A 12,253-nucleotide genomic window follows, 5' to 3' on the forward strand; every position below is an offset into this window, starting at 1 on the left:
TGTGTTATATCTGGTTCTGTGCGTCTGCATGTTTTGCACAGAGGACCTGAGAACGTTGCTTCATCAGCTTGTCCTTGTACAATCAGATGACAATAAACTTGAAGTTGAATTTGAACTTGAAAATATTAATGGTATCTTTAACACAGAAAATGCTTCAAGTTCTCTCAGTCTACCATGGTCAGGCAGAATGAAGGACTGAGGCAAAGATTTTTTTAAAAATTAGGAGGTGTGACCTAAAAAAATTAGCCGTAAGTGTTGATTTTAAAGATGTTCATAAAAGATGAGATTTGCACATAATTGGATTCTTGGTTGCTGAATGTACAGTCTCTGAGGAAGGACAGAGTCACGAAGGTCAGAGCTCGAGAAATGGAGAGTTTTGCAAAGGAACTGACGAAGATAGGTTGGGCAATGAAATGAAGGATATTAAGCATTAGGATAAGAATTTAAATTGAAACTCTGATTTAATGTCGGTCAGATATAAAAAAACTGAAGAAAGTGAGAAAGGAAGAACAAGAGGAGAGCAGCCATTCTCAACAGGGGCCCTATGGTCACCATGGGGGCCATGGCCACAGCATATTTAAGGGGTGGGGGAGGCAAGGCATAAACTGAAACCATAAAATATTTTTTTGCTTTTTATGTAGTTGGTCAAAGTTGCCAACTAAACAACTGCTTCCCAGGCAAGGGGGCCCATAAACCTTGAGCTGAGTCCAAAGGAGGTCATAGCCAAAAATAGGTTGAGAATGGCTGCTCTTTTGGAATAATTAGATCTGGTGGCAGAAAAAAAGGCCCAGGGATTCCAGCAGCGGATGGACAATGGCTTCTTTTCAGGTTCTGAGATGTGGGTCACCATCTCCAAGAGGTTTGCTGACCTTCAGCTACATAATTTGCCTGACATTTTTTTTTCTAAGATAGGCCATTGATTTAATTTACTTCCTCTCTATTGCCCCTTGATCATCTACAATTATTGGAATGTTTTCAGTCTTCACCAGTAAACAAATGAAAACTGATTCACTACTCCCTTAGAAAAGCAGTTGCTTTACATCTCACTCCTAAATCTACTCCCATGAATCTTGTGGTTATGTCCCCTATTTATAGTCTCACCCACTAGAAGAAGCAACTTTTCTGCCCCAATCCTATCTATATCTTTCATGATTTTCTAAGCTACTATAAGATCCGCTCTCATTTTTCTGAATTCCATTAAGTACAGTCCCAGGTGTCTCAATCTCTCCTCAAAGGGCAACCCCTCATCTCCATAAATAACCTGGTGAACCTCCTCTGCACCAACTCCAAAGCTAGTATATCCCTTCTCAAGTAAGGAGATCAGAACTACACACGTTGCTCTTGGTGGCAGCCTCACCAGTACCTTGCACAAATGCAGTAGGATATTCCTGCCCTTTTATTCAATTCCTCCAACCTCCCGTTCACACTTATCATTCACACATCCCATTCCAACTTACTATTCACACTTACTATTCACACTTACCATTCACACATCCCATTCACACTTACTATTCACACATTTCTTTCACAATTACTATTCACACCTACTATTCACACTTACCATTCACACTTACTGTTCACACTTAGCACTCGCACTTACCATTCGCACATCCCATTCACACTTACTATTCACACTTACCATTCACACTTACTGTTCACACTTAGCACTCACACTTACCATTCACACATCCCATTCACGCTTACTATTCACACTTACCATTCACACTTACCATTCATGCTTACTATTCACACTTACCATTCACACATCCCATTCACGCTTACTATTCACGCTTACCATTCACACTTACCATTCACACTTACTGTTCACACTTACCATTCACACTTACTGTTCACACTTACCATTCACACATCCCATTCACACGTCCCATTCACGCTTACTATTCACGCTTACCATTCACACTTACCATTCACACTTACTATTCACGCTTACTATTCACCCTTACCATTCACACATCCCATTCACACTTACCATTCACACATCCCATTCACACATCCCATTCACGCTTACTATTCACACTTACTATTCACACTTACCATTCACACATCCCATTCACACTTACCATTCACACATCACATTCACACTTACTATTCACACTTACCATTCACACATCCCATTCACACTTACCATTCACACATCACATTCACACTTACTATTCACACTTACTATTCACACATTTCTTTCACAATTACTATTCACACCTACTATTCACACTTACCACTCACACTTACCATTCACACATCCCATTCACGCTTACTATTCACGCTTACTATTCACACTTACCATTCACACTTAGCACTCACACTTACCATTCACACATCCCATTCACAATTACTATTCACACTGACAATATTCTTCTCAGTAATCAATAATGATTGGTTTGTAACATTAATCAATACCTCCAGTCATAAATGATTACACATTAATTGTTCAAATCATTTCAGCCTTTTCCATCCACCAAAGACAAAGTGCAGAACATAGCAGCACAAGTGAAACGTTAATGTCTATCACCTCTCTGGCTAAGTTGTTCTGTGGAATGACAGCTCTTGAGTGCCCAGTATGAAGGTGGAGTAGACATTTAGCTCCCGGAGTATTGCCTGGTTATTTTCCATTCCAAGTCCATGGCACTTTAGCTGGAATGTTTGTCATCTCAGTTAAATTCCAGCACTTAGGATCTTTGCCAAGTGTGTTTTTCATACATATGGAACCTTAAATCTTGAATAGCTTCCTCAAAGTAAAGCACAGGAGCATTGTTTAGAATTTTTCTTCCTTTTTGCTCAAGCTACTTTTACATGAGGGATGATTCTATTGGATAACTTTATCATAGTGGAAACACAAAACTTTACAGGGTGAAAGATCACTTTATCAGCTGTCGAGTTTACACAACATTTTAGTTTCTGTCACACAGAATTATGTTCATCTGAAATTGGAAAAGCCAATATAAACTGCCTGTTCATGTTTTATACATGCTTGCTTATTTATCCTATCAAACTCACAGCTATGATATACCACAGATGTCATAAACTTTGGACCAATGGGAGCCTAAAGGGTTCTTGAGATGTCACTTGCTATAAACAAGATAGCACGAACGCTATTTCCTTTTCCAACCACAAAATCCTTGTAATGACTGCCAGAAAGAAAGTTATTCCCATGCTAAGATAGCAGCAGACTGACTTAAAAATGAATGAGAATAGCCCAGGATCAACAAAAACTCAAGGTACAGACAGATGGAAAAACAGTTCCTTTACGCATGAGAAAAATTAGCCCCTTTACTAAAAGATTCTTTTTTTTTGGCGCACATCATGTTTTGAGTAACAAAATTACTCTGTACTGGGAGTTTGTTCAAATGAAATACTTCTCCAGTTTTATGAAGCTATGAAACTCTACTTCCTATCAGTGCCACTGTTGCCATTAAATGCAGAATGCTATGTTACACATAAGACCTTAAACTTCAACACTGGACACACGTCAACAAAAATGACCGCTCTGTTGAAGGTTCAACACAATAATCATTAAAAAAAACCCAGCCTTTGCAGTGAACTCGGATGCAATGCTCTGTAACAGATGGATTTCAGACCACAGAACACACAGCAAGCACATGATCAATGTGTTTGAGAAGTCTGTCGAGGACTTTTTAAATCTTGATCCAAGTACAAAAATTAACTTACTTAATGGGAATATGGAAGAGGCCAAATAATTGTGTTTATTACATTGTTTTCCCAAATGTTGCAACTTACAAGTTATAGTTATAAATGAAATAAAATATTTTCATAATATAATTGCTGCAAAAAAGGGAAGGAAGGAAACTTTAGGAACAGAATGCTTTCTGAAGCCTAAGTAAAATTAAAGTATAGTTACTTACCTAAATATAGGTTTTTGTAGGTGCTTTTTCTTGATGGTAACACATTCATCCATTTAAAGGAGAAAATTCTATTCCTCACAGGAAGTTGTTCTGGAACAGCCCGTGAAGAATCTGGAGAGCTGTACTCAACTAATCCACAGTAGAGAGAAGAGAGATTGGTCTCTTGTACTGAGGAAACCTCCCTCTCTAACAACTAAGCAATAAGGCCATAGAGGCTACATCACACAAGCACGACTGTAAAGTTCCAAATAACACTCATCTATAAAACAGAAGGAGCCATGCTAAGACAAGGGAAGAACCTCTTAAGCAAAGTGTAAGTAAAGTCTGGCATTTCGCCAACCGTCATCCAGGTATAAAATCTAACAGATTATTAATACAATACAAACGTTTCATGCTTATCTGAACTAAGTAACAGCACAGAAAATAATTCCTCTTAAGCGAGAAAAAAAAGGAAAGACGAGAAATCTTTTTGCAACTAGTCTGGATGACTTTTCGAACAGTTAATGAGTGTTTTAATATTTCCTTGGTGGCTGCCGGCAAAGAAGTTTATCTTGTAACAAGCAAGTACACTCGACAGACTGAAGAAGAAAAAAATCATTCTGCAGTGCAGGCTGGCTTACATCCCAATAAGAACTGCAGATTTTCATATGCCAGTATTTAATTATCTGGTTCCTATTCATCATAGATGATGTGTAGATGGAGCACTCCAAATTAAAAGTACAATTTGGCCAACAAAATCTCACCAGACAAATAGTTTTAAATACAACAATGCCAAATGCATTAGTTCAATTTATGATTCTGTTCTTTATTTCATTTGGAACATTATAATAAACTGAAAAAGACAAATGTTTGCTTAATAAACGATGAAGTTGGATAAATGCAATGAACAATTAAAATTAATTGGATTTCTCCAGCATTCCCAGTGTGGCAAAATGTATTATGCCACATTCAGTGGCTATGTCAATAGCCTAAGAGGCTATCAAGAAAGATAAATTCTCTTTATATGATAAAAAGTAAATTATGAGGACCAAGTTATTTTGAAAAGGAAGCTTGCAGCCCTGACATCTAAAGGAATAGCCTTCCCTCCCTTAACAAATTTCATGATCAACTCCAAACAACACATTCATTTCATTGTTTATAAACTCTGTCCTCTCTCCTCATTCGCAGGACCAATCAGCAAATGCCTAGGTGAGTAAGGTGAATACAAAACACCAGCATTGTCTCTTGAACCATGGGATCTTTAGAAAGCAGTAAGCTGAATTTGAACAAAGTATATGGTCATCTGCTTTAGGAAATAAAACGGATTTTGGGGGATTTTTAATAGAAGATTACAGAAGGTATCTGAACATCTACTTTTTGAAAGCCCTTTCTATAAACACTTGTAATGGGAGCCATTGGTTTCACTAGATTTCAACATCTAAAGGTAGTGGCAATCCCATTCCACTGGAAATGAACTGAAATTTTGTTATTGGATCCTTTATGTTGGAACTTCCCATAGATGCCAATCCACGTTGAGTTCATAAACCTGCCAACAAAGCCTGCAAGAATCAGGCTGAATAATTATCAATCAGGAAAACCCATCGTCAGCAGGGCAGGGTCAACCGAACATTGAACAGAATGATTATGGATGAGCGGGCAACCATAACTATCCTTGGGGAATCAGATACTTAAATGGACTTACCATGCCACAAGGGCAGTGGAGAGAATGGATAGCCTGCAACAAGTGTGTCATCTCATCTCTCACAAAGCTTCTCCCACCTGCATGACACAAGTCTGTGAAAGAATCTTCTCCACTGCATTGGATGTGTGGAGCTCCAATACTGAGATTGCCCAGTAACATCTAGGGCTGCTTAATGCTGCACACTAAATATTCAATGTCTCCACTGCAGGAACACAGTGGTGCCATCGACAAAATACTGTGACATCTCTCCAAAGTTACTTTAATTGCTCCTTCCAAAATAGCATCCTCGACCACCTTGAATGATTAAAAACAGCAAGCACATGAGAACATGACTGCCTGCAAGCGTGCCCGTTTTACATGCTCCCTTTCAACTCACAGAAGACCCAGTTCTCACGTTCTCTTTCAACTCTCCAGTTCCTGCTTTCCTTTTCCCTCCCTGACCACTGCCCTGGCTCCCTTGCAACTTTCCAGAGTCATTGTTCCTGCCCTCCCTTTCAACTTACAAGATTCATTGGAAATTTTATTCTAATAACTGCATAACATCCAAAATAAAGTGATTTTAAAGGATGCTGTGTTATTACTCAAAATAACATCCAGTAATCTAGAAAAAAATGACAGTGGCATCCGGCATATCCAAATGCCTGAGCTGCTGTATTAGTGGAATTTTACAACATCTAAATTCAAAATTCAGAGGTGCACCAAAGAAGAGGTACAAGGACTGCCTAAAGAAATCTCTTGGTGCCTGCCACATTGACCACCGCCAGTGGGCTGATATCGCCTCAAACCGTGCATCTTGGCGCCTCACAGTTCGGTGGGAAGCAACCTCCTTTGAAGAAGACCACAGAGCCCACCTCACTGACGAAAGGAGGAAAAACCCAACACCCAACCCCAACCCACCAATTTTCCCCTGCAACCGCTGCAACCGTGTCTGCCTGTCCCGCATCGGACTTGTCAGCCACAAATGAGACTGCAGCTGACGTGGACATTTACCCCCTCCATAAATCTTCGTCCGCGAAGCCAAGCCAAAGAAGAAGAAGAAATTCAAAATTAAGCAGTTGGTGGAAATATGTAATGTAAACAAAAATTACCAGGAAATTATCAGGCAGCATCCAAGGAAAAGGAGTTAGCATTTCAAAGAAAGACCATCAGTCTGAAACATTAATTTTGTTATCGTCTCCACAGATACTGCATGGCCTGCTGAGATTTTCAGTTTTAACTTTTTTTTTAAAGTATGTGTTCCACTTACAGATGGCAGAGTTGGGACAGGAGAATCCATGACAGAAACTGTCTGTTGATTTTGTCAGAAAACAAGAGGTGGGGAAGCAGTTCAAATTGAAAACATTTTCATCTTACACTCTTACTGTGTTTTAATATTTTACTGCCACTGGTTTTGGCAGCAAATGAGCCTTCTGGCAGATTCTATCAGCATCTTCATTCGTAAAATCTAACTGGGATCCTGATAGCCATCATGTACATTTGATTCCCAGTTGCTTAAACCTGCATAAACAGTGGCAAAAATCACAGAGTTTAAGCAGAAATTGCGATCAATATTACTCAAATTTCCATCATCTTTTACACTAATTTTTTAAATGTTGCCTCATGAGGTCACAGTAGTAAATTCACTTGGACCACTTTCTGAGACCCTCTTCCAACCGTGGCATCTCCCATGATGACAGACCCCCATTGGCCAGAAGCCACAGCCCTCGTCGATCATTCGCGCAATCTCTCAGGCCACGGGTCCCGACGACTTCCCAACACTTTGGGGGGATTCAAGAGGGTGTGATCTGGCCAGGGGATCGCAAAGCTGGCATTGAACCAAGTGCGGGACAGCCAGGGAGGTCACCGGGGGTGGGGGGGGGGGGGGGGCAGCAGGATCCATCTATTTGTCGGGACATCCTTGTGCTTCTCTCTCTCGGTTCAAATAAAAAGGAGCCAGATTTCGTAGCGAGTCTTTGCAGAGAAAGTAAATGATTGCATGGCCCAAACGTGCCATATTATTGCTTGTGAGACAGTCATGAAAAGGACACACGAACTCCAAGATTAAAAAAGAGAGACTGTTGGGTCAATACCAGAGATGGTGGTCATTTGGTACAATGGGAACATTGAAAAGACTTAGATAGGTACACATAGACCCCGACTTACGATGGGGTTCAGGGACTTGCATTGAAAATTGAAATGTTCCTCTGTCTCTCCTTCGGGGAGGGTGGGGGGGGGGGGGGGAGAAGGTGACAGTAGGAAGCTATCTCCATGCACTGTTTGGATGGAAGATTTCCTTCAGAGAAGGAAAAGCAGCCACATTGATACAGGTAGACCCCAACTTACCTTTAGTCAAAACAGATTCTGACACTTGGAACTTTGAAACATCATGTCAAGCCTGAAGATCTACCAGGACCAATGTCTGAAGAGGGCGCACAAAATCAGTGAACCGGTGCGGACTCGAAAGGCCAACATGGCCTGTTTCTGCTCCGTAAATGGTTATATGGTTATGGTTATATGACTGCACATGTCGCACAACCAATGTGAGGAGTCCAGGGTTTGTCTTGGCCAACAATTTTACATCCGAGGTAGAGCTCATAGGCTTTCTGAATAAGTGCAATCACGCTGCATCTTTGAGCCTTAAGCACATAGTCGGCACAAATGTAACAATGCATCACAGCCGTTGCAACATTGACGAGACCTTTCTGCTGTATTGATTCTTCCTGAAGACAATAAATGCTATTTTTAAGTACACTCACTATGTTATTGCCTATGCATCAATATGCGTTCAGTCTATTTCAATGTAATGCAGAGCATCTGTATATGAGAGCTGCTTTGATAGCCTATCTACATTTATCCTGACTAAGCAGGCCCAGGCCTGTCAACATTTGCATAGCACTTGCACTGAATGCATGTTCAGGCATATTTTAAAGGACCAAAACAACTTTCTTTATGGGTAATATACTACAAGACAAAATATGACAGAAAATCACAAAAATAGGTTATATCTAAAAAAACAGTACATGATAGGAAAATTTTAAGGAGATTTTCAGGATTAGTGGCTCAAAATCCATAAAATGCTCCCAAAAGTTTTGGGGAAACAAACTTCGTTGTCCACTGTAATTAATGATTGATAGTGGTTACCTTGTAATCTTCTCAAAACAATTACACCCAAAGAAAACATTACTCACTGCATCTAAGAATCATACATTTATTTATACCATTCAGTCAAACTTATTTTTCCATTGCTGTTTTTTCAGGCTCAATAGTACACTGCCTGAGATTTCAGTTATGATATTTTTTTGTAATGAGGCGGAGATTTGGAGTAAACAGGAATTTGCCATGATCACTAACAAGTGTGCTTTAAGACTGATGTTCAACATCAAAGAATGGAAAAACGTCCAATTTCACTTGAATGACTGGAACCTAATTTCGCTATGAAGCAGACTATAACATCGATTACGTAAGGAAGGCCATGGGTGGGAAAACTACAGCAATTCCAGGAACTAGTTATAAATATATATTTTATATCTTATGAACCACATCGAGAATAAAATAAACACAGATGGAAGGTCATTGAAACAGTGAAATTGTACAGCATTTACTGGACCAGAACTTCAAATGTTGGAAATAAAAGTGCAAGTAAATGATTCTGTTTTTGTATTAAGAACCTACTGCTTTTTGATCATTTATAAACAGTGCAGTCAGAATCAGTCAACGGGACCTGCCCCTTCTAAAGTTTCCATTTAAAACCTACATATTCTGCTATTTCAACTGTGGTCCATTTTATCCTTATCCCAGTTTGCTATAATTATTACTTGGCTCAACTTTTTGCAGTTATACATTTTTACGATTATACAACTGGCAACTTCCAGAAAGCAGAACGCAAGCCTTTGTAAATTAGCCCTTAATTTTTTTACATAGCATTAAATCTGGCTCACTTCTGCAGTGGAAGTCATGAGCATGAACCTGTTAATTGCTGGATGACTTGCCTCATTAGCAGATGAAGTTTACCAGCTAGGTATATTTACAAAGCAGAATGTCAGCTGGCAGGAAATGTTGGTGGTATTGGGGGTGGGGTTAGGCGCACGGGCAGCTGAGATGGAATATTTTAAAGGACCACTGGTTAATTTTAAAACTAACCCTTCTTACTACCTGAAAGAGAAAAACTAACAGCCATGAATGGGAGTCAAAGGGATATTCAGCTTGGCCACAGTTCATCATTTACAAAGTACTGAGCAATTACTCACCTGGGCTCCTCTTAAATAATTGATCAACACATGACCACCAAGAACTAACAATAGAAGTAAATGCATGGAACCACTTCCCCCAGAATTTTTTTTCCCAACTTAACTCACCATCCAATTTTTGAGATGTATCACTGCTCCTCTATCTACATTGTGACACTTCCTACCCAACTGCATTGTGGGAATATCTTCACCAGATTTAGTGAAAGCATTCAAGAAGGTGGCTCGCTTTCTCAAGGACAATTTATTATGGGTTGCTAAATGTCCATTACATGCATATTCTGTAAGCTAATTAAGAAAAGAAAGAAATCTCAATCAAATTTAATGTTCATAGTTCTTCTTGGAAAGGCACCATGCAGAGTGGGAAATTGATTCTAATAAGTAATTGGAGTGCATTGATGTAATCAGCTCTTAAATTGCAATTTTGCGCCATGTCTGTCAGATTGTTAAATATGTTGTGCCCTTTGGGATTGTTTGCTGGGCATCATGGACTTGTCAAGTTAACATCAATGACATGCCTCAACTTCCAAGTGCAGCCAAAATGTTCAAAAAACAGCGATTTCCAGTGAAAGCAGGGTGGTAGCTTAATTTTCATGATGATCACTTCACGCCTTCCTTATCGCCAACAAGTTCAAGTCAAGTTCAGGTTCATTATCATCAGACTGTATATAGGCAAGCAGACAAAACAGCATTTCTTCGGACTACAATGCAAACGCACGTACGCACAATACACAGCACCTGATACAATCACATGTGTACATATAGGTGTAATTTAAAATAAAAGTATATAAATATTTTGCAATTTGCTTGGGTACATGATACTGTGCCAGCTGATGCGGGTTGGGATGGTGAGGTTGTGATTAGTGTTGAAAGAGTGGAGGGCAAGGCATTCCGAGGCGGTGAGATTAGAATGGGTGAGGCGAGTGGTGAAGTCGAGATAGTGACGTTTCGGCCACATTTGGAAAAATAAAGGTCCAGAGCTGGCAAAATGGCCAGAACGGGATGACCAGAAGGAGAAGGGTTTAAAGGACAAGATTCTCCTTGTCCTCACCTACCACCCCACTAGACTGTGCATCCAAGAGATGATCCCCTGCCATTTCCACCACCAACTGCGTAATCCCATCACCAAACACATCTTCCCTGCTCCTCCCCTCTCTGCCCTCTGCATGGACTGCTCCCTCCATGACTGCCTCATCCACTCCTCCCTTCCCACCAATCACCCTCTCTCTTTCTCTTCCTTTCCCCTAGCTCTGCTTCCACAGAACTCCAAACAACTCCTTCTTCCAGTCAATTATCACATTTCCTCTCTCCTGCGTCCCGTCCATATCCAATTCACACCTTTTGTCTGTTGGTCTGTTTTTCTCCGACTGCCCATTCTTTCTTCCACAGCCTTTTTTTCAGGCACCTCCCTTGTCTTTTCATATCAGTGATCTATCTTTACCTCCCATGGAGGACTGTGAAACCTGCTGAGTTCTTCTGGCATTTCTGTGGTTTTACAGGACACTGTGGGAAGAAGTTTTTCCCAGCCTGGGATGATGGTCCTGGACCTCCTTCTTGATGGTAGTGGGTCAAAGATGCTGTGTGCTTGACAGAAAGGGTCCTAAATAATTCTTCAAGCTCTATTTAAACAGTAAATGGTATCAATAGAGGAAAAGTAGACCCCAGTGATCTTCTCAGCTCTTTTGATGATCCACTGTTATGACTTCCACCCTTATGCTTTGCACCTTCCATACCACACAATGATGCAGTCAGACCAGTCTTCACTCAGTGGAGCTCCTGTAAAATGTTGTCAAGATGGGGGCCGGTAGCTTTGACCTCCTCAACCGCCTTCCTGAATAATGGTGAGGTGCTGTGGGTTCAGCATAGGATGTCCTTTATTATACACACAAAGGAACTTTGTACCCTTCGTTCCCTCCATGGCAGTACCATTTCAGGAAATCCCAGTTGATCCAAACTAAGGCTTTTATTAACTAGAAGACTGGAGCGAGTCACATGTAGGTCGACCAGTCCAGAATGACCTGGTCTGGCTAGGAGCAACCCTTTAAGTCCTGCCAGTAGGTGGTGCTACACTCTCAGCCAATCACAGTCATCCTACACTACAATCACATTGGTGATAGAATCTGTAGTATCACAGACCCCTTGTCCTCGATTCAACCATCAAGGGAAACATCTTATCCACATTCACTCTGTCAAAACCTTTCAATATTCGAAATATCTCGAAGAGATCTCCCCTCATTCTCCTATACTCCAACAAATACAACCCAAGAGCTGTCAATGGTCCCCAAACGCCAGCCCCTGCATTCAACGAATCATCCTAGGTCTATAGTTTCCTTTTTTCTGTTTCCCATCTTTCTTGTACAACAGAACCACATTTGTAACCTTCCACTTTGGAACATAGAAGGATGAGAGTAGACTTGATAGAGGGCTACAAGATTATGAGAGGCATAGATAGGGTGGACAGCCAGCAC

At 40.5% G+C, this 12,253-nt stretch overlaps 1 protein-coding gene across 10 annotated transcripts in view; it reads right to left on the minus strand.

The window, feature by feature from the left end:
* Positions 1–12,253, minus strand: part of pde1a (phosphodiesterase 1A, calmodulin-dependent) — a 571,352-nt gene that overhangs the window by 361,195 nt on the left and 197,904 nt on the right. Inside the window, exon 1 of one of the 10 annotated variants that reach the window (XM_069935890.1) lies at positions 3,882–4,083. The exons of the other annotated variants lie outside the window; for them this stretch is intronic. Coding sequence (XP_069791991.1) covers positions 3,882–3,934 — 53 coding nt within the window. The 5' untranslated portion in view covers positions 3,935–4,083. Of the gene's footprint in view, positions 1–3,881; positions 4,084–12,253 lie in introns of those variants that run through there. 10 annotated transcript variants of the gene reach the window in all.

The sequence above is a fragment of the Narcine bancroftii genome, chromosome 4, assembly GCF_036971445.1.
Source record: "Narcine bancroftii isolate sNarBan1 chromosome 4, sNarBan1.hap1, whole genome shotgun sequence".
In the NCBI taxonomy this organism is placed as follows: domain Eukaryota; kingdom Metazoa; phylum Chordata; class Chondrichthyes; order Torpediniformes; family Narcinidae; genus Narcine; species Narcine bancroftii.